This window comes from Lepisosteus oculatus, chromosome 7 (genome assembly GCF_040954835.1).
Source record: "Lepisosteus oculatus isolate fLepOcu1 chromosome 7, fLepOcu1.hap2, whole genome shotgun sequence".
Lineage (NCBI taxonomy): Eukaryota > Metazoa > Chordata > Actinopteri > Semionotiformes > Lepisosteidae > Lepisosteus > Lepisosteus oculatus.
The window spans coordinates 44,498,065-44,519,092 of record NC_090702.1 but is presented as its reverse complement, the minus strand read 5'-3'; the positions used below and the strand labels follow the sequence as shown (position 1 = coordinate 44,519,092).

Here is a 21,028-nt window from a genome sequence, read left to right as displayed (position 1 = left end):
TGTTTTACAGTACATGTTCTGGTTTTCATTCCATCCGAGTTGTCTTTAGCTTAAGGGAGTATCTACAGATTTCCACCTATTGTCGTGTTGAAAACTATTGAAGCCAGCAGACTGACCAGAACTGAAAAGCACTGCACAGAATTCTTTATATAGTATACTAAGTAGAGATTCAGTATTGTACTGTATATACTCATAAGACTATTCAAGAGATTGAATTGTGCTAGTAGAATGTTATTTACCATACATACATAATGTTCACTTCAGAGTATGCTATTTGAATACTTTAAGTGGGGGAAAAAATAACATTTATGGCAAAGATATATGTTGTGTGGAAAAGACAATATGGTAAGATAATCAGAATATTTGCAAAGACTGCTTTGTGTGACTTAGATTTAATAAAACTTGATTGTAAATAGACATTTTGACTACTTGTATAGCATTTACTGTATTTAGAATTATTTAAATATGATGGGTGAAAAGATAGAGCACAAATATATTACATTACAAATGAGAGGACCCCAAGTCGTCATAATAAAGGAAAATTGTGAAAAGATTTTTTTTTATTAAACTGACAATGCAGTCTGCAACAGCAGAAGTACAGTGTTGCTAAGTTCCTTATAAGCAGCTTGTGGAAAGCTGTGTCATTATAAGCAGGAGCACAGCGAGCGAATCAGAAGAAAAAAGTTCAATATATTACATGTCCCTTTCAATTTACATACCCCATTCATCACAGAACACATTGACAACTCATCAACCGCTACAGACACCATATTGCAGAAGTAATATTTTCATTGCCAAGTTCTGAAAATTGTTTCTGAATCTTATATTTTGTTCAATACGGTCCCTAAATCATATGGTAAAATTTCTGAAAGTCTTACATTTATCAATGCAGCAATCTTTTTTCTGGTTGTAATTTACGGTTTTCAGGATTGATAAAATTCTTATTCCTTTTAACAAGCCACACATTTTAAAATAATCTTACATTTCTCAACTTATATTCCTGTCTCTTAAATATCTATATGCTTTTATATTTTTATGAACGCTTTTTTACTCGTTTAAAATGTCCAAACAGTGACTGAAATAGGAACAAAAGTACATAGCAACATACCCCCCACCCTGCCATATTGGTGTATAGAGTTTAAAGATTCTGGGCTTTAATTGTAAATTAGTACTCTCAACTGCTTAGATCTTATTGCTATTAAGTTCAAACTGGATTTTTTTTTACATTCTCCATACTTAATATAATATATTAAAAAAAGGTTATATAACTGATTCAATAATATAATTCCCAGTAAATAAACATAGCATGACTAACCGCATGAACAGGTTTAAATCCATGGAAGATTAAAAACATGGCTTCTTGTTTTCTATGCATTATCTTGTTATACATGCATAATATAACATTTTGAATGTTTTGATTGTTTACAAATCTGTTGTAGTCACCTTAACAATGAATTAGCATTCTGAGTTACAGGGAGTGCAGATTTAAAGCCCATTGTAAGCATTATCAATACCTGGAAAACATAGTTTAACACAGTGAGTAATGGAGGAACTTTGTAAGACTAGAAAACAGAAAGCTCAGCAGCTTGGTTTTAAATCTCCAAAGGCCTGTTATCTTACATTAAAATCCTTCAAATCAGTAATGTGTGGAAAAACCCAAGCTTTGCACCGAGCCAGTTAATTCAATTAGTGGGATTTATCATCAGATACACAGTATGAGTCTCAAGTATACCACATACTATATCAAAGGTGTTGTCTTCTGATGTTAAGCACAGTAATTAACAAGCTACTGTATTTCCTTTTCCTTTCACTGTCATTTAAGGCTTTTAGGTTTGTAAACCTAGAAATGCATAAACTTATGTTAGAATTCACATGCACAAGCTTCATTTCTTTGGATTAACATACATTACCTTTCACTTATCACTTATTGTACACTGATGGCATAATTTTTTTCATTGTCAGACTAGACCTGCTTGACCTTCGAGCACTGTCGGCTTTCTTGTAGGTGAAATAATGCTATATCTATACTTCCTGTGACACGTGTGCATTCTGTTTGTGTAGTGCTTTCTTTGCTGCTGGTAGTCTATACTGGTCCTGTCTCTGAAGCATATCCTTTTATGCTTCTAACTGCACAGATCAGCTCCTTCACAGGTTTTTCGTTAACATAATAGCATGGGCACCAACAAAACTATCAAACAACATATTCATCAACTATTCTACAACATATATTACCATTTAATGAAGATGAAATGATATTCCAGTCTATTTATTTTCTATAATGTCCTTGTGTGCAGGGCTGCTGGGGTCACTGAGCCCTTTGTACTTTTCTACCTTTGCTGCAAGTTCTATGTCATCCATCTTTGAAATGACTCTTAAATTATATTTTCAATCGGATCCAAGGCGTGTTTGACAACTCATTGTTTGCTTGGCCCATGACCTTTGCAACTGGTTATCCACTTCAGGTACAGGGTTTCAAACAGCAGCCCAGGGAATTGAGTGGCATTTGAGCTTGTATGAGGCTGGTGGAACATTGGGATATGATATTGGGATGGTATAGTTAAAAATATATACATTGCATTCTATATTTAACTTACATGGTTTTATGCTCCACTTAAGAGCATAAGAATAGACTTGAAGCATAACAGCAGCAGGACAGAGAGCCTTGTGCTTTGCTGCGTTGCTGACTTACTGCTCAAGCCTTCAGTGTAGACTGAAGCATTGACTACAATAGGCATATAAGTGGAGCAACAGGCGTCAGTCTGTATAATATTTTGCATGTCATTATAAACTAAAAAATGGTTATGTGCAGAAAGTCCTGTAAGAAGAGCATCCTTTTACTTTTGAAGCAAAATGTATTACAGTATATCTATTGTATTGGGTAAAATGCATGTCTCTGGATGTTTTGTTTGTTTTTACACAACTGGAAGTGTGAATGTTAAATACAACACTACACCTTAATGGTTAAGCAGCAGGTCCCACAAAAAATGTGGTAATGAGCATTTTTTCCATCATAAATAAGCCTGAAATGATTAAATGATGGTGGAAAGAAACACATGCAGAGTCTAGTCTGAGTAAATAAATGACTTCTTAATAATTTGACCCGTGATGTCAAAGGTTTCTCTTTAGTGAAGGAAGAGGGTGGTGGTGTCAGCATCCAGAAATTTGACTGTTGTGCTTGAAGGTTTTCCAATTTGTGAATATTAAAGAATGTACAAGTCATACATAACAATAACACAATACATATACTTTGTGGGTTCAATATTTTTAAAAAGTCTTTTTAATAATTCTGTATTTTGCTTATTCATAGACTTAGCTATGTGATTATGCATTTTACGTTAGAATTGTTTTCAGTCACCCAGTGGTAAAATTGAAGGCATTTCATTTTCATTATTTCTTATATTTTTTTGGTTAATGAGGTTGTTGCTGAATGCATGAAACACTGAGAATCTGGAAATTTGAAATTTGTAAAATTTGCTAAGGAAGTGGAACAAAATGGTAAAGGCCTCTTTGAATTTAAACACTTTCAATAAGGATACTATGTGACACATGGTTAACTTAATTTGCACTTAAGGTCTTTATCTTTGTGTTTGGAAATGCTGTATTCCAGAAACTTTCATAATGAAAGTAATCTTATAAAATCATATCAATGTTAGTTACATCGTATTTATGTTACAACCTTGATCTACTATATTTTCTAAGCTAAATCAATAAAGTAGGTTTCAGAAAAGCAGATTTAATTCTGCAGTTGATGATTTCTAAAGTAATTTAAGTGAATGTTAAGGAACAAAAGGGACATTTCATATCCTGTTTATTTCAGTGAGCTACTTGCAAATGCTCAGTTGCATTGCAGATGAAGATCATCAGGTATTTGTAGAAAGTGTACCTTAGAAATATTTCTCAAGAACTGTTTGATAGTCCCTTTGGCCAGGGATTTTATAAACCCAGAGTGGTACTGCTATTGGATTACTCAAGTTTTATTTCAAGAAAACAAGTCTAGGACTAATACTAATCCTGGTCTATGAGACCAGCCCTAAATTTTGAAATGTCATTTTAAATTGTATTAAAAGAAGCTCCACTGAACTTACTCTATTCAGTCCCACCCAGTCTGCAGAGATTGGTATTGATCTAGATGAATATTCTTGGCAGTGTGCACTAGCTGATTATCAATAGACATTTTTCCTTGCATGTGGTTAAAAACAACTACTCAGCACTTCCTTTCATGCCTGAATACCACAACAGCTGGCTTTTCTGTGAGGTGACGGTATGTCTCGTCTGGGAATATAGCTTAATATGAAATAGGGTAGAAAAGCATTGTTCTTGACATTCATGTTTTCAGGTCCACAGCTTGTCAAGGTTTGATCCTCAGAAGTCGATAGCTCAGAATGTCGGTTCTCCTTCATGTATTCTTTCTTACAAGCCATCAGTTAGAAGTAAACATAATTTAACTCTTACATCGGTACCAGGCCAATCTGATATGAATATGTCCTAAGAGACAGCACTGGAAATTTCCGTATCACGTGTTGTTTTTAATTTTCACCTTTCATTGGTTGCTGGGAAACATAATTTGTCTCAGAAGTAAACACATTAGATGCCAGTCAAAACAACATAGAAGTGCATACTACTAAGACAAAGTAAACAAATCTTGAGGCAAATGTTTTAAATTTGTTTTTGAAATTCTCATAGCCTTGAAAATGCATTGGCTTTAGCCAGAAAAGTGACTCTTGGTTAAAGAGTTAACTTTGATAAGTCAAAAAAAATTAAGGTTTTATTTGACTTTGGTCTTGCAGTGTTATGCTTCTCCTATAATACAGCTGTCACTAATTCCTATGTAAACAACACAGAGATAAATGAAGGGCATCAACAGGATGGGAGATAAGGAATGTAAAGCTGTCAATATTGGCCTTTATCAAGAAGATAACCAACAGGAAATGAGCCAAATTCACTGCCCATCACCATCAAATAATTACCCTCCCCCATTGATCTGCACAATGCCATGACTTTGACTCTCTTATCTCTCTCTCAAAGACAGAAATGCATTACTATCGAAGACTGTTACGCAAAGTAACATTCAAGTTCAAGTTTATTGTCATTATACTCATATACAGGTGTATGGTATAACGAAATGCTATTCAGCTAGCTCTCAGACGATAAGTAGGACAAAACACAACAATACAATTGTATAAGAAAAGAAAGACAGACACAACAGGCAGTGTGCGAAAGAACAACAGATAACAGGTAATGTGCAAAAACAACATCAGATGTGGAAAAAGCATACATCAACAGAATGAAATAAAGGATAGAAAATTATGAGGAGTGAGCTTCTTGAAATGTGAGGTAGAGGTAGATTACACAATGTGTGTTTGAGTTTTTGATAAAGAAGGCACTGTGAGGTTTAGATCGTAGGTGAGAGAGGTTGGGAGTCATACAGTCTGTAGCTGGGGTGTGTGGAGTCTTTGATGATTCAAGCACTGTCTGTCATAAATGTCCTGGATGGATGGGAGGGCAACCCTAATGATGGACTGGGCAGTTTTCACCACCCACTGTGGGGCTTTGCGGTCAGCAATACTGCAGTTGTCATACCACACTGTGATGCAGCCTGTCAGTGTGCTTTCTGTAGTGCATCTGTAAAAGTTAGTGAGGATCTGGGGACATATCTTAGCCTTCTTCAACCGTCTTAGGAAGTACAGGTGCTGTTTCGCTTTCTTGATCAGACAGGTGGCGTTGAGAGACCATGTGAGGTCCTCGATGATATGGACGCCAAGGAATTTGAAGTTACTGACCCTTTCCATTCCAGTCCCATTGATGTGGATAGGAGCATGTCCATTTTGCAGTTTTCTGAAATCAACGATCAGCTCCTTGGTTTTGCTGATGTTGAGGGTGAGGTTGTTTTCGCACCATGTTGTAAGGAGATTGACCTCCTCCCTGTAGCCCTCTCATCATTGTCTGTGATCAGACCTACAACTGTGGTGTAATCGGCAAACTTGATGATGTAGTTGGTGTTGTGTTTGGCCTTACAGTCGTGGGTGTAGAGGAGTAGAGCAGTGGACTAAGCACACACCCCTGGGGGACCCCAGTGTTCAGAATTAGTGTGCTGGAGGTGTGGCTTCCAAGCCTGACAACCTGAAATCTGCCTGCCAGAAATTCCTGAATCCAGTTGCAGAGGGTGGTGTTGAGACCCAGTGCACTGAGTTTCTTGACTAGTTTCTCTGAAATGATAGTGTTAAAAGCTGAGCTGAAGTCGATGAATAGTAGTCTTGCGTATGTGTTCTTTTTATCCAGATGGGATAGGGCAGTGTGTAAAGCAATGGGGATTGTGTCATCTGTGGATGTATTGGGCAGGGAGGCAAATTGGTATGGGTCCAGTGTGTTCGGAATGGTGTCTTAATGTGCTTCATGACCAGCCTCTCGAAGCACTTCATGATGACAGGTGTTAGTGCCAGCGGTCGGTAGTCATTAAGACATGTCACTGTGGTCTTCTTCGGTATTGGGATGATGGTGGTTGTCTTGAAGCAGGTGGGGACAACCGCTTGGGCCAGGGACATGTTAAAAATGTCTGTGAATACACCTGCCAGTTGATTAGCGCTGGCTCTGAGGACGCGACTGGGTATGCCGTCAGGTCCTGCAGCCTTGCGTGTGTTCGCTTTTAGCAGAGATCTTCTCACCTCATCTGCAGACAGTGAGAGCAGCTGGTCAGCTGCGGAGGGTGCAGCTCTGTTGACTGGTTCTGTGTAGCATAGAAGGTGTTGAGCTTGTTAGGCAGGGAGGCATCATAGGCAGATACACAGATGTTCTTCCTCTTGTATTCTATGAGGGCCTGTATACCTTGCTACATACGTCTTGGGTCATTAATGGTGAAGTGTTCCTCTAATTCCTGTTTGAGTGTGTTTTTTGCATGTTAAATACAATTGTTTAGTTTGATCCTGGCTGACCTTAGTTCTGATTCATTGCCCAATTTGAATGCTACATCCCTTGCTTTGATTAGGATGCGAACCTCACTGTTCATACATGGTTTCTGGTTAGGAAAAGTCCTTATTTCTTTTGTGAGTGTAACATTGCCAGCACATTTCCTGATGTAGCTAGTGACTAATGATGCATATTCCTGTAGGTCGGTGTATGATCCCTGTGTGGCTGCCTCTTTAAACACATTCCAGTCAGTACATTCAAAACAGTCCTGCAGGACTGATTCAGCTCCTTCAAGGCCACACTTTCACAGTTCTGACCACTGGTTTCACTCGCCTGTGCAGCTGTCTGTATGGCGGGAGGAGAAACAGAGTGGTGTGGTCTGAGTTTCCAATGTGAGGGAGGGGTACAGCCATGTAAGCATTCTGAATCTTGGTGTAAATGTGGTCCAGAGTGTTTTCTCTTCTCGTTGGGAAGGAGACATGCTGATGGTATTTTGGGAGAACGGAGTTGAGATTTGCTTCATTAAAGTCGCCCGCGACGATAAAGGTTGCGTCAGGATGTGCAGATTCCTGTTTGCTTATGGCAGTGTACAGTACCTCTAGTGCTTCTTTGCCATTAGCGTCAGGGGGGATATAGACGGCGGTGATAATAAGTTGTAAATTCCCTTGGCAGATAGAAGGGGCGGCACTTGATCATTAAAAATTCCAGAGCAGGTGAGCAGTGTTTCGTGATGGTAGATACATTGTTGCACCACGCGTTGCACCATGCATGGACATGTTGTGTTTGTCTAAATTACAATAATGATCCTGACACTGGGTTCCAGGAAACTGATGTATTTAAGATGATGCCAAACTGGGACCTTTTTACTTGAGATTAGAAATATAAAATCTGCATTTTAAACCATGGTCATTTTAGCTTTGCTAAAATATTTGGATCCTGTTTGTAAACTGGATGATATGAACATGTTAAGTCATTATTAAATATAAGATATTTAGCAAAGTTATCAAATATTTTGCTTTCAAAATATTTTAACTAATAACATTCTCTAATAAATATATATAGTGGTTTAAAATCTACAGATGCACTGTAGAAAGTATTTGCACTGGATGCATTACAGTTTGGATGGCAATTGCTCAACTCATGAATGAAAAAATTACAGGAGGTGGTGGAGACAGCTGAGGTCATCACTGGTACAGAACTCCCTTCCATCCAGAACACCTTCACCACATGCTGCCTCAGAACAGAGGATGATATAATCAAAGACCAAAACCACCCTGGGAGTGTACTTTTCTCTCTTCCTTCTGTCAGATTTAGGCCAGGCCTCCAGGTTCAAAGAAAGCTTCTACCCCACAGCCATAAGACTCCTAAACTCCACCTCTTAAATCCTCCCCCCACTTACACCCCTCTGTTTTGCACTGAACTCAAAATACTGCCGCCACTTGTATTTTGAACTGAACTGAAAATACTACCACTGCTGAATTTTGCATACAGCTGCTTTCTAAATGCTGGTTAAATAATTGCTGCTACCCTGTTCCAGTCTCCAAGAATTATGATGTCATTTGTTATGTCATTTTCTACAACAACAAGTAATTCCTTATACTTATATAGTGCTTTTCTGGACACTCTACTCAAAGCACTTTACAGGTAATGGGGACTCCCCACCAGTACCACCAATGTGCAGCCCCACCTGGATGATGCATTGGCAGTCATAGTGCGCCAGCACTCTCACCACACACCAGCTATCAGTGGGGAGAAGAAAAGATCAATTAAGCCATTTCAGAGATGGGGATTATTAGGAGGTCATGATACCTAAAGGCCAATGGGAAATTTTGCCAGAATGCTGGGGAACCCCTACTCCTTTCAAGAAACACCCTGAGATTTTTAATCACAGAGACTCAGTACATCGGTTTTACGTCTCATCCGAAGGATGGCACCTTTTTACAGTATAGTGTCTCCATCACTATACTGGGGCATTAGGTCCCACACAGATTGCAGGGTGAGTGCCCCCTACTGGCCCCATTAACTTCACTTCCAGCAGCATCCTTAGTTTTTCCCAGGAGGTCTCCCATCCAGGTACTAACCAGGCTCACACCTGCTTAGCTGAAGTGGGTTTCCAGTTGTGAGTTGCAGGGTGATACGGCTACTGGCCATATGTCAATCTTATGTCATCTGTTATGTCATTTGTCATGTGAGGAAAACACGCAAGTAAGCATTTCATTGTACATATAACAATAAACGAACTTAAAACTCTTCTGACATGTATCCAAGATTTTCTTTAAAATAATAGTAAAATAGTAATAATAAGCCCTTGTCTCAACTATAATCCACCTACAAAAAGGCAAACTGCTGTTTACTTTAGAAAATACATAATTAAAAATGAAACTTTCTTCACAATGCAAAGTGATTCAAAGTCACTTTTCAAAAAGGAGTTGTTACGTAATGCTATAGCTTCCCACAGATGAAATGACTGTTTCATCAATTATCAGTAATTAGGATTATCAATAATGAGGATTGTGTGACCTCTTAAATAAGAGAAGCACGGGTGCAGAAGAAATTTAAGTTCCTCAGCGTCTTCAAATGCCCTAGCTAACCTTCACTGACTACCCAAAACCATACAAGACAAACAGCACTTATCCGTACTAACTAGTGTTACTAATTCAAAGATCAACTACTTGTGTAGAAATGTACACAACAACCTAAACTAATCCTATACACAAAAGCTCACACAAATACACAAGTGAACTACAAATACAAACGAGAGTAGACATAAGTAACAGGGTAAAAAAGAACACAGAGATTGAACATATAACCCGTTAGGGCAAGGTAATGGCAAAATAAACAAACACAAACAAACAAAAGTACAAAGAGTCGAACACAAACCAACAAAAGTCAAAGCTATACGAAAACAAACACGAACGAAGCGAAGCCGGAGCAAAACCGAAGCTGAGCCGAGCGGGACCGAAAGGCCCCCCATCCTTCAAAAAACCTCCAACTAATATACCGAATAATCTGCGTTCTGATTGGCCGAGAGATAATTGAAGATGATGTCACACAGAAAGAATGATGTAATGATGGACCAATGGGAAAGGGGGAACAATCAAGGTCCTCAAAAAATGGTGGCTTGAAATTGGGTTCATCAGCCAAATATGTTTGTCAGATACTACTATAAGCATCTTCATTACATTGAAGATTATTTTCTGTGTTCCATTTTATTTATTTGAAATAGAATATGTTTCTATTTTCAAGATACACATAATATGATAGACTAAGCATTATATACATCTAAGTTGCCAATCCCTCTTATTATGTATATATAATAGATACAGAGCATTAAAAGTTATCTGCTATATGCTATGTCGTTTTTGTCGTAGATGCATTGGCATTTTATTAAACACACACAAACACATGATAAATGAATTCATTATTCTAGTTAAAATTTGTCTTCAACAGTTTGATCAACATGGTTGTACAGTGCAAGTCTGTGATGCATATGCCTATTCACTGGTCTATGAGCCCTAAATGTCACATGTCCCAGCTCAATGTTCAGCACAAATGTTCAGTGGGGTTCATGTATATAGAGTAGGACATCCGTAGAAAATTATTACACGAGCATTTCATTTTAGTAGACAGGAGAAAGTGAGGTCACAGGACTTGCTTGATCAGTGTATTGCCAAGAAGGCAGATTGCTATAAATCATTACAAGCTACTAAAACCATTAAATGTGGATGATGACACTTGGAGATGTGTCATGATGCATGTCTCCTAGATCAAAGCCTGTAACTGTTGAACTGCATTTTGCTGTAACGTCTTGCCAGGTTACAAATTGCTGACTGTGAACACCTCAGACAGCAAGCAGCATTGCAGTCTCCTAGTTCAGCTGGACTTAGTTCAGTGTCTAATATATGCCGATGGCATGAATCTCCTCTAGATGAGCAGCGCATGTTGGTTCTTGTGTTTTTCTTGCTAGGTCTTCTCCAAGCCTGATGTTCAGCAGGTTAAATCAGTTCTTCGACTGTGGCCAGTCATCTCCCTTAGTAATAAGACGATTTAGTGTGTGTATAATATTCAAAGTCATGTGAGTATACAGTATTTATGGACAGGCATGAAAGAACAATTAAAAAAAGATACCACAAATGTTTAATCAGTATCAACAGTCCCTATATTTATTTTTGTAAAACGTACATGCACAAATAGTGGCTTATTTGGATGCTCAGCATCCGCAAGAGTATGTAGAAATTCTATTGCTTGGTCTTCTCTTGTCTAGATGAGTGCTAAATCATGACAGGTTTAATTGCTCTCAGCTATTAAAATACATTACTACCTGGCTTTTAATGTGTCTGATTTAAAGTGACATCAGCTACTATTCTGTGTAGAAACCTACAAGATAAAACATAAACTCTTATGACAATTGAAAGTATATAATTCAGATATTTGCCAAAAAATACTTAAATAATGTAATTATATATTGATAAATTAATTTTAGTATATTTAAAAATGACTAAGCTTTTGTTAGAGATAAGTAGGGCGTTTCTTGAGAAGAGTAGGGGTGTAACCCCGGCATCCTGGCCAAATTTCCCATTGGCCTTTACCAATCATGGCCTCCTAATAATCCCCATCTTGAATTGGCTTCATCACTCTGTTCTCCTCCCCACTGATACCTTATGTGTGGTGAGAGTACTGGCACGCTGTGGCTGCCATCACATCACCCAGGTGGGTCCTGCACATTGGTGGTATTGAGGGGGGTCCCCATTACCTGTAAAGCGCTATATAAGTGTAAGGAATTGTTATTATTAAGTAAACCGTTTTTAACACATTTCCAGAAACTGTTGCTAGGAAATAAATATGGTAGGTAATATGTATTGCAGTGACGTAGAAGGAATTTAGGCTAGATGTCCTAAAACATTTAGTTTAAGGAAAGAATGTACTAATCCCTTTTGCCAATGATTTAAGAATTATGCACAAACTTTCCCTGCTCTTCTCCATACTTTATTTTGAGGTAATAGTCAAATTTTTCTCTTGCTCAAAGAGCATAGATTGAAAATGTCAAGTATCATTTTTCCGAAGGCCTGTATGCAGTTAATACGTGCTTTTCCAGCGCAACTTGAAAGTGTTTTGGATTAGAGGAATGATCTAAATGTGTGATTTTTATCCACCTGATTGTTTTAAGAGTATTTGCCACATTAAGCAATTGGTAGTTTTGAGTGTATTGATTTTAATCTAAAACAGAGGATATAGTTGTGTGTACAGTATTTTAAAACCAATTTCAACCTGATTTTTTTTCTTGATTGCAAAGATCATCCATTTTCAATGCATTCCATTAAATACATTTTCAGTATTTTTATATAGATTTATTCAACCCAGAATTAAATCACCCAACATTATTTAATGTTTTGGAAACTTTTATCAGTTTTTAAGAAAACACTGATTTCGTAAGGTAAACTAATGTGGATAAATTTACAGTATAAAATATTGCAGAAGAGGTGGATTTATTGTGATATTGATGTAAGAGATCATTCCTCCAAGGAATGCTGCTGAATAGCTATCAAAGGCTTTTGTTTTCCTAAAAGAGTGGGTGAAGACCAAAGAATGAAAGGGTCACAAGTAATTCATAAAGAAGGTAAAAAACAAATTAAAATCTTGGCTGAGATGACAAACCATTTCTTGATAGCTTTGGTTAGCTATGAAATTAGAAATCCACAGCGTACAGAATCTTGACTGATCATTTGAACCGCAATCAAAAGGGCAAATCTGCTTTTTTCAAAAGAAGAGGCAGTGTCAGAAATGAGACTTTCAGTCCTAAAACGATAAAAAATGACTATTGATCCCTACAACTGTTATGTTCATTTCTATTGATCAGATAAAAGAAAGATAAATCACCATCCAAATAAGATTACAGCAGATGTTAGCATGCTGTAGATGACAGTGGGACTGAGCACCATTCATCATTTCCAAGAGTGACCTACCCCCTATATTCAGGTTCAGACATCATCCTGCTGTCTAGTCACGCATCCATTGATTTTGTTCCAACTGCCTAACTTGATCCTGACATTAATTTGATGCCCAAGATGGCTGCATGGCAAAAGGTTTCATAGCTGGCACAATTTTATATTCATGTTATTTATACATAGCATTCATTTATCTTTTTTTTCTCATATCTGTTCTCCTATTCTCCAGAGTGCACAGTTCTATAAAGTCACGACTGAACAATATCAGCAGGCTGTCAATGAGGTCGAGGCAAAATTCAAGTAAGTTATTAAATTCCTCTTTTACTATTGAATTTTTAATAACATGTTTAAAATGTACTCTGAACAACTTTTAAGTGTGATAAACAGTCTTCTTTTTGTACATTTAGTTTTGAATTTAGTTTTTGTGCAGGATTGTTCAAAATAATATAAGAATGCATATCCTTCCAACACGTAGTGTTACCTACCAATACACTTCCTATATTACTGTATTACTCATGGAGGCAAACCACTTAGCCACTCTCAAGCATGGTACAGTATATACAGTATATTTGTATGATGCTTAAAGGCTCGTCCTCACCTCTGTATTGCCATTTCTGTATATATCAAGGTTTATTATTTTTCTAAAAAGTGTTAAACCCCAGGTATTTTATGTGCTATTTTAAGATGTAATTTGGTTTGTGTCCTCATAATAGAGCCAAAGAAAGTCCCATTGTGAACAGTTAGAAATAAGGAATAATCTAATACATTGGTCAAATTGATAAACTAAACAACTGGGGTTTAGTTCCTAATAACTCGTGTAGGCATTTTAAACTTAAGTCTGAACAGTTAGTAATACAGTTCACATAAATATTTGTGGTAAATGACTTTTTCAAGGGAAACAGTGTTCCGAAGTCCACGAGAATTAGACCTCATAGAAGTGCAGCAACAAAAATTTTAAGATAGCTGTATCTTTACATGGGCATGTAGTAGTTTGACTGCTGTAAATTTTAATGATGTTTTTTAAAAATATCATACATTCTCAAAACCTCCGTACAGCCTACCCTTGTTTTCCCTTGTCTTTGCTTTGTGATCACCATTCTTTTCTGTAACATGGTGCATATTACACTTTTTGTGTTCTTCAATAAATCATGGCATCAACTATTACAGTTTAATTGTATGAAGTACATTATAAAATTGCATTCATAATTCTTGCTTTTAGAATATGAGGAATATATGTATGATTATAAGTGTTTTTATAGAAGTCTTTCAGCAGTATTGTTAAAGATACAGTACAACTGGCAGTATTTTTCCTTATTCTCAGCCAAGAGCAGTAAGCCAGACCCTGCATGAAACATCAGGTTTCTACTGTCAAATCCAGTAATCATGTTTGTAGATGTACATCTCATCCAAATGGCGAATCCGTGCAATAATTTATTTTGTTCACATCACCTTCACTTTGCAAGTGAAGTAAGCAGTAAGCAACCTTGCTTGCTGCATGCTGCGTGAGTAGTTTATACTGGGACAGTTTTTTTTTGATAATTCCAGAATACAAATAGCCAAAAGTGAGGTTACAGAAAACCAAAGAAATTGAAGACTTTCCGGTTCACGGATTATTCATGAATATCCAATGCCCCTAAATATATATACATGTAGTCACAGACAATTCGGTACTTAAAAGAACAATAAAGAAAGCAATTTCTCTTAATACCTTAATGCTCTATTGAAAAAATAAATTTAGAAAAAGTAAAATAGGAGAACAGGGTCATCCGCAGATTTTCTGGAAAGCATATTATTGCGTGATAGGTGGCACAGGAATTGCGAGAAGGTGGTCATGAAATGCACGAGCAAATAATTGGATTCCTTAAGATGACTGTCCTTTGTGAAAACCAAAATGTAAACCTTTGCTTAAAAATACACAGATGTATTCCATTGAATACGTGAAGGATGCTTATTATTTCTTCATCCAAAATATATTCTTACAGATTTAAAGCTAGAATCTAGATTTTAATATATTTGAATTGGAAAAGAGGAGGACTCAAGTAGAGACTGCTCATTATGAGCTTCTCTTCAACGAGGTTATATATATTGTATTAAAGGGTCAATGAACTTAAAATATATAAAGAATTGTGCAATTTTAATTGTTAGCCATTTCTAAAAGACTTATTTGGTGGAAGTTTGTATCCCAGCAGGACGGGTACCCTAATCCTAGCCTCGATCCCCCAGTCTTCAATTCCATACTATCGATTGTCTTAAAGACTACTCTTGTCAAGAAGAAAGTTCGTCACTTAGCTCATAGTTGTACACCCTTTAAGAGCAGGTAAATTGAACCTGAAAAATGTCAGAAATGAATTTTAAAACAAGAAAATTATTACAAGCTGAAAAGGTAACAAAGATGGGTTGTGCAAAATGGTATTAAAAATTTAGTATTATTATTATTAAATTTAAAAATTCTTACACTTATATAGTGCTTTTCTGGACACTTCACTCAAAACGCTTTACAGGTAATGGGGATCCCCTCCACCATCAATGTGCAGCTCCAACCTGCATGATGCAGCGGCAGCCATAGTGCGCCAGTACTCTCACCACACATCAGCTATCAGTGGGGAGGAGAGCAGAGTGAATTTATAGAGAGGGATTATTAGGAGGCCATGATTGGTAAAGGCCAATGGGAAATTTGGCCAGGACGCCGGGGTTACACCCCTACTCTTGTCGAGAAACACCATGGGATTTTTAATGACCATAGAGAGTCAGGACCTCAGTTTTATGGCTCATCCGAAGGACGGCACCTTTTTACAGTATAGTGTCCCCGTCACTATACTGGGGCATTAGGACCCACATAGACTACCGGGTGAGCGCCCCCTGCTGGCCCCACTAAAACCTCTTCCAGCAGCAACCGTTGTTTTTCCCAGGAGGTCTCACATCCAGGTACTGGCCAGGCTCACACCTGCTGAGCTTCAGTGGGTAGCCAGTTGTGTGTTGCAGGGTGACATGGCTGCTGGCAAATTAGTTGTTGCATTGTGCACATTGCATTCTATTTTGTTGCCATAACATAAAGGACAATTGCTAATGTACCTTTCAGTAATTTCACTTGGAATTTATGTAAGTCGCTGTTTTTTAACTGCCCAAATACGTTTGACAATACATGCTAGGAAAAATATATACACTGTATTAGACTTTGTGCATGTATGGTGATGTTGTAAGCAAAAATCAAAACAAAAGGGAATGATAAATACATCAGTAGTTTGGGGGAGACAGGGTTGAGAGGTATGATACTTTGACTGATCTTCCTTTCTTTCTGTCTACCTCAGTTTACGCAATTCCTGGATGCCTTGTATTGGATAGCAAGTGTAGTCCAGCATTCTCTTTGAGCTCTAAAGAATAAACATTACAGTGGCAAAGTCCCAGCCACATTACTTGTCTTGCATACCTCATGGTGTGCCCTCTCAACCATAAGGGGACTCTTCAGTCTTGTCTTTCTCACTGTCAGAAGCATATTTTCCACTTAAGTATTAAGATGACTTACACTCTAAAAATAGTTTGTCACTCTAAGAGTTTCACTATATTTCTCATAGCGTTATGTTGAATATCTGTTTTCTGTGTTATACTCATTTGATTAAGCTGACATTTAAATTAATATCTTCAGCTATGATATTGCCAGAAGTGACAGGATTCATTGTTGGAAATCTTTTGCAGTGTCAACCAGCTACAGTGTATATGTACAGTCGTGTGTGTTATGTCTGTTTAAATGGCCTTTACCACCGAAATTGTAGTAATAATGATTGTGATCATAGCTGAAATGTTTTTCCTTATTTAAATGTTTTTTACACAGAAAATACATACCAGAATACCAAAATACTGTATGCACCAGAATTATTAATCAGCGGCTGCCAGATGGTGTATACTTCTTTACATTTCTTCACTCCATCTGCATACTAAAAGAAATTAAGATAGACCCTGCAATTTACATACAAATGTGTATAATATTAAGTTCATTTCACAGAGCAGTTGTGAAGACTGATAAGAAAATACACTTTAAGTAAATGCATTCTTAGGAATCACAAAGTGTACACGTAAACATAATTGGAGTAATCTTTGGTACATAATTCTTAATGAAAATGACCATGAAAAATTATTTTGTCTACGAAGAACTGTTAAAAAATGGATCAAAATCTAAATGAGCAATTCTAGGAGCTCTTACAGTACATAAATTGTGTTAAAAGAACATTAATGTGACATGCTGCCTGTGCTAATGCAGGGCTTGTATTACAAGATGCAGCATTAAGAGTCAAGTGATTAGATTATAAAGATGTATGCTTTGTAATGAAAAGTTTACACAAGAATAACGGAGTCTGATATTACAGGAAGAGTAGGGCTGTGATCACTGACTTCAGCTTTTAGCAACTAATTACATTTTACATATATATTCTTTATTCTTTAATTGGAAGACTGGTACAAGGATATGTAGCAGCTACAATAGTGTTATTCCCTTCCCCTGGGTCACAAGGGCAGGGGAAATATTGAATTAAGGAACAGAAGGATTGGATTTTTCTCTGTCAAAAAAAAACTTTCATGCCTTCAGCTTTCGTGGGTGTTGAAACGTCCCAATGCATGATTCACAGTTCTATAAGGCAAAGTCTTTGTTATCATATCAACAGTGTTTAATATTAATCTTAAGAGACACAAAATACTGTAAAATCTAGTATGTTTCATGTCATTGTATGCTGTTTCTTTATTTACATTCAGAATATTAGCATATTTTCCACAGCATTTTATTCTCATGTGTCACATTATTTTAAGTGTAAAAAGTGAATTGAAGCAGTTTTGTGACGTATGCCCAGTGTCCTCATCTGCTTTCGGGACTGTTTCATTCACTTTCTTCCAAGTTCCCGAAGTTGCTGATGTTTAGAAGTGAAACATTTCAGCTTTCTTACTGAACATTCTGCCATGTGTCTGTACACAAAGGATACCTGTGAGTATATACAATATATTCTTCCTGCACTTTGCTTTCTATATACACCCCTCTGGATTGCTGATGACATCACATACATTTTGAAAATGTTTAGAAGTACACATTTTCAAAATGTTTTCAGAGACCTTCTCCCCTAATAGTTTGTAGTGGAGTGATCATGATGGACTTGTAATCTCTTGCTAGCAACCCAGTCACTCACTGTTCTGCAGTTAACCATTCTGGACCTCTTCATTTAAATACTTGCCGCAAATAATGTATCTAAGAACCTCTTCAGTCCATACTTGCTAACTACTCTGTTCGGTATTGTTCCCTGTGACATCTTATTGTCCCAGTGCTCAGTCTAGCTTTATGATCTTTGTCTTGTTAGAGTGTAATTATTATTTTATAGTTATGATTCATTTGTTGAATTGAAACAGTCTGCTCCATACAACCGTCTATATTGGCTTAAAGACTAAATGCACAGATTAGAGAATTAAAAAATGCATCTGTTGCGTTTCTTAAACTTTGATAAACATTTTAAAGTTATATCAAATACCTCTTGTGCTCATGGCATCCATGATCATTGTTTTCTTTACACCTTATCAATATAGCCACAATCATTAGGCACCTATCCATTTCCTGTTCTTGTCTTTTCTTTTTTATGAGTGGCAGAACAAGGGCAAGGTTATAGAGGTAGTTTAATATGGGCCAGGGGTGTTTGGAAGCCTGTACAGGCTATGAACTTGTTTTTACAATTTGTAGGTTTTACACAAAAGCTGGTCAAATCAGCTGCATTTCCTAGGTGATATTAAGAGTGATTAACTAATTTCACAGATTATGACGCACAGCTATTATCAATTGGGCTCTCAGTATAAAGAAACTTTTATTTGTCTTGTGTAAAAGATCTTATTTTGTGATTAAGCTTTGTTTGCCCTGCTAAAAATGAATGTTAGAAAAGTTAGAATAAAAAAGGACGAGTTAGAATAAAAAAGGACGAATCCCTGGAAGGGATTTTGGAAACCTAAATTACACATCAGCAATCATTTGCTGATTGGGAAAGCATTTAGCTATCCATTTTCAGCTATTTGTTTCTTAATCAAGGTCAGACTGTGTGGTGATAAAGCAGTTTACTTCTGTTGTCGTCTTTGGGTATGTTGACAGTATGTTTATTCAAATTGTAGTTCTCGTTTCATATACTACCAATCTATAAAAATGTAAAATCTTTAGTTTAGTAAAGTAAAAGGTGCTGCTTGTTAATTGGGAATTGAACGTAATTAATTCCTTATTTCTGGATTGTTTTTATACTGTATGTTGTAGAGGCAGGTAGGCAATGAGGAAACAATTCTTTCTGTTGATGAGAGAAGTCTTTGCTGTGGTATTCTGTGTGGTAGTTATTTTGTACTGTATTTAAGAACTGCATCTCGTAACTAAACTGAAGGTGAATTTATTACACAACCAAAGTAATTGATCACCTTTGTTTTTCACTGTCTCATTTAATGAATTCTAAATTTGTCAAATCTCAAATCAAGTTAAGAATCACCTTTCACAGTCAGTATCTTTCAGCTTTTCTTATGCAGCCACCTTTTGATTTGACATTTTAGTTTCACATACAGTTACAGGCCTCTTATCTCCCTTATCGGTCATCTTCAATAATGAAAGACCATCCACTACCAAAAGCAATAGCCAAAATAATACTATACTCACTCAACTAGCAAACACTATTCTAGCTGCATACTGCGTTATCAATGACAAGAATTTGAATCAGCTACTTGTGAAACAGATTTAGGTGTTTACGTTGACATAGGATATACATCTAGAAAATAGGGGGAAGCAAATGAAAAGGCATGCAAAATGTTGGGGGTAGTTAAAAGCGTAAAATTGAAACCAAGGGATGGTATGCTAAAATATATTTTGCTCGCTACTTTATAAAAGTAAGTTATACTTCTCTGGAATTGATCCAGATAATGGCATCCTGACCCATATCGTAGATGTAAATTAGGAAGAGCTATGGTCCTAGTACACATCCCTGTGGTACTCCAAGAACTCACCCAAATTTGAGCATTCACGCCTTGCTTGTGCCGTCTGTTTTCTATCAAACATTTCTCCATTCTAAAACATGAAATTACCCAAATACCTACTGCTTGTAATTTGATAATATGAAAAATATCATCTAAAGATAAAATCTAAATCTAAATAATCTGTTTCCCTACGGGATTAATAAAGTATTACCTTTCTATCTAAATGGAGGCACTATGTGCATCCATTACTGCTTGAACAAGACCTACCTTTTCTAAATCCATCTTGACTATCACCTTGGACTTCATTTTCCTTATAGGTTATCCTTGTGTTTTTGCTTACTAGAATTAAAAAATCTGAAATGTTTGGTTCACTGTAATACCCCTGCACAGTGTAGTAGTGAGGCAGATGGTTCAGCCAGCTGGGTGCTACGCTTCAGTAGTAGATGAACAGGATCCCCTCCTTTGTGTATGAGAAGCACCATACAGATGCAAGGACTTATTAATGTAATCAAAAAGTACAAAATGTGCAAGTCAGAAAGTTTACACAGAGCAGATTTTCACTGTTTAAGGCTATTACTACTAGTTTATCAGACACATGGTTTATTGTTCCATACTGTTTTTCACCAGTACTGTCTTGGCTGTAGTACAGTACATTACACAATAGATTTTGATCTGAGGCATTCATTTTTTTGTTTGTGTGCAACAATTGTTTTTTTACCGTGTTAGTGTTTTGAAGTCCACATTGTGTGTTTTGTTCTTCTCATCTGAATCTAATGCTTTCAAGCAAGTTTGTACAGAAATAGGGTGGGGTCATTGCATTTACAACTCATTCATAGAGACAGGATGGGGCACTGCACTGGAAAAGGTGTGAAGTCAGTGTAAACTGGTTAGTCCTGTTCTTCCTCTTTACGTCATGAATATTTTCTTTGTGTTTATCTCTTAAAAACCATCACCAGAAGCCCCAGTAATATGGTGTTTTTTTAAATGTTTTTGTAGGGCATTCATTGGTATTGTAAAATAGATAAATGTGGATTGTAGAATAACCTATGTTCACTGGAGGTTGGTAGTGACTGTAGTATTCACTCCTGACTGCTTAAATATAAGTTATTTTCCAGTGCCCTTAATTACCTTTGTTAACTACAAATCTTGTGCTGTTTCCAGTGCAGTGGAAATATGATAATTATACATTTGCCCTGTGTTAATTATGGATATCT

At 36.8% G+C, this 21,028-nt stretch overlaps 1 protein-coding gene across 2 annotated transcripts in view; it reads left to right on the top strand.

The window, feature by feature from the left end:
* Positions 1-21,028, top strand: part of chchd3a (coiled-coil-helix-coiled-coil-helix domain containing 3a) — a 113,922-nt gene that overhangs the window by 71,067 nt on the left and 21,827 nt on the right. For both annotated transcript variants that reach the window (XM_069192544.1, XM_015352454.2), the window contains exon 6: positions 13,078-13,148. In XM_069192544.1, coding sequence (XP_069048645.1) covers positions 13,078-13,148 — 71 coding nt within the window. The remainder of the gene's footprint in view (positions 1-13,077; positions 13,149-21,028) is intronic.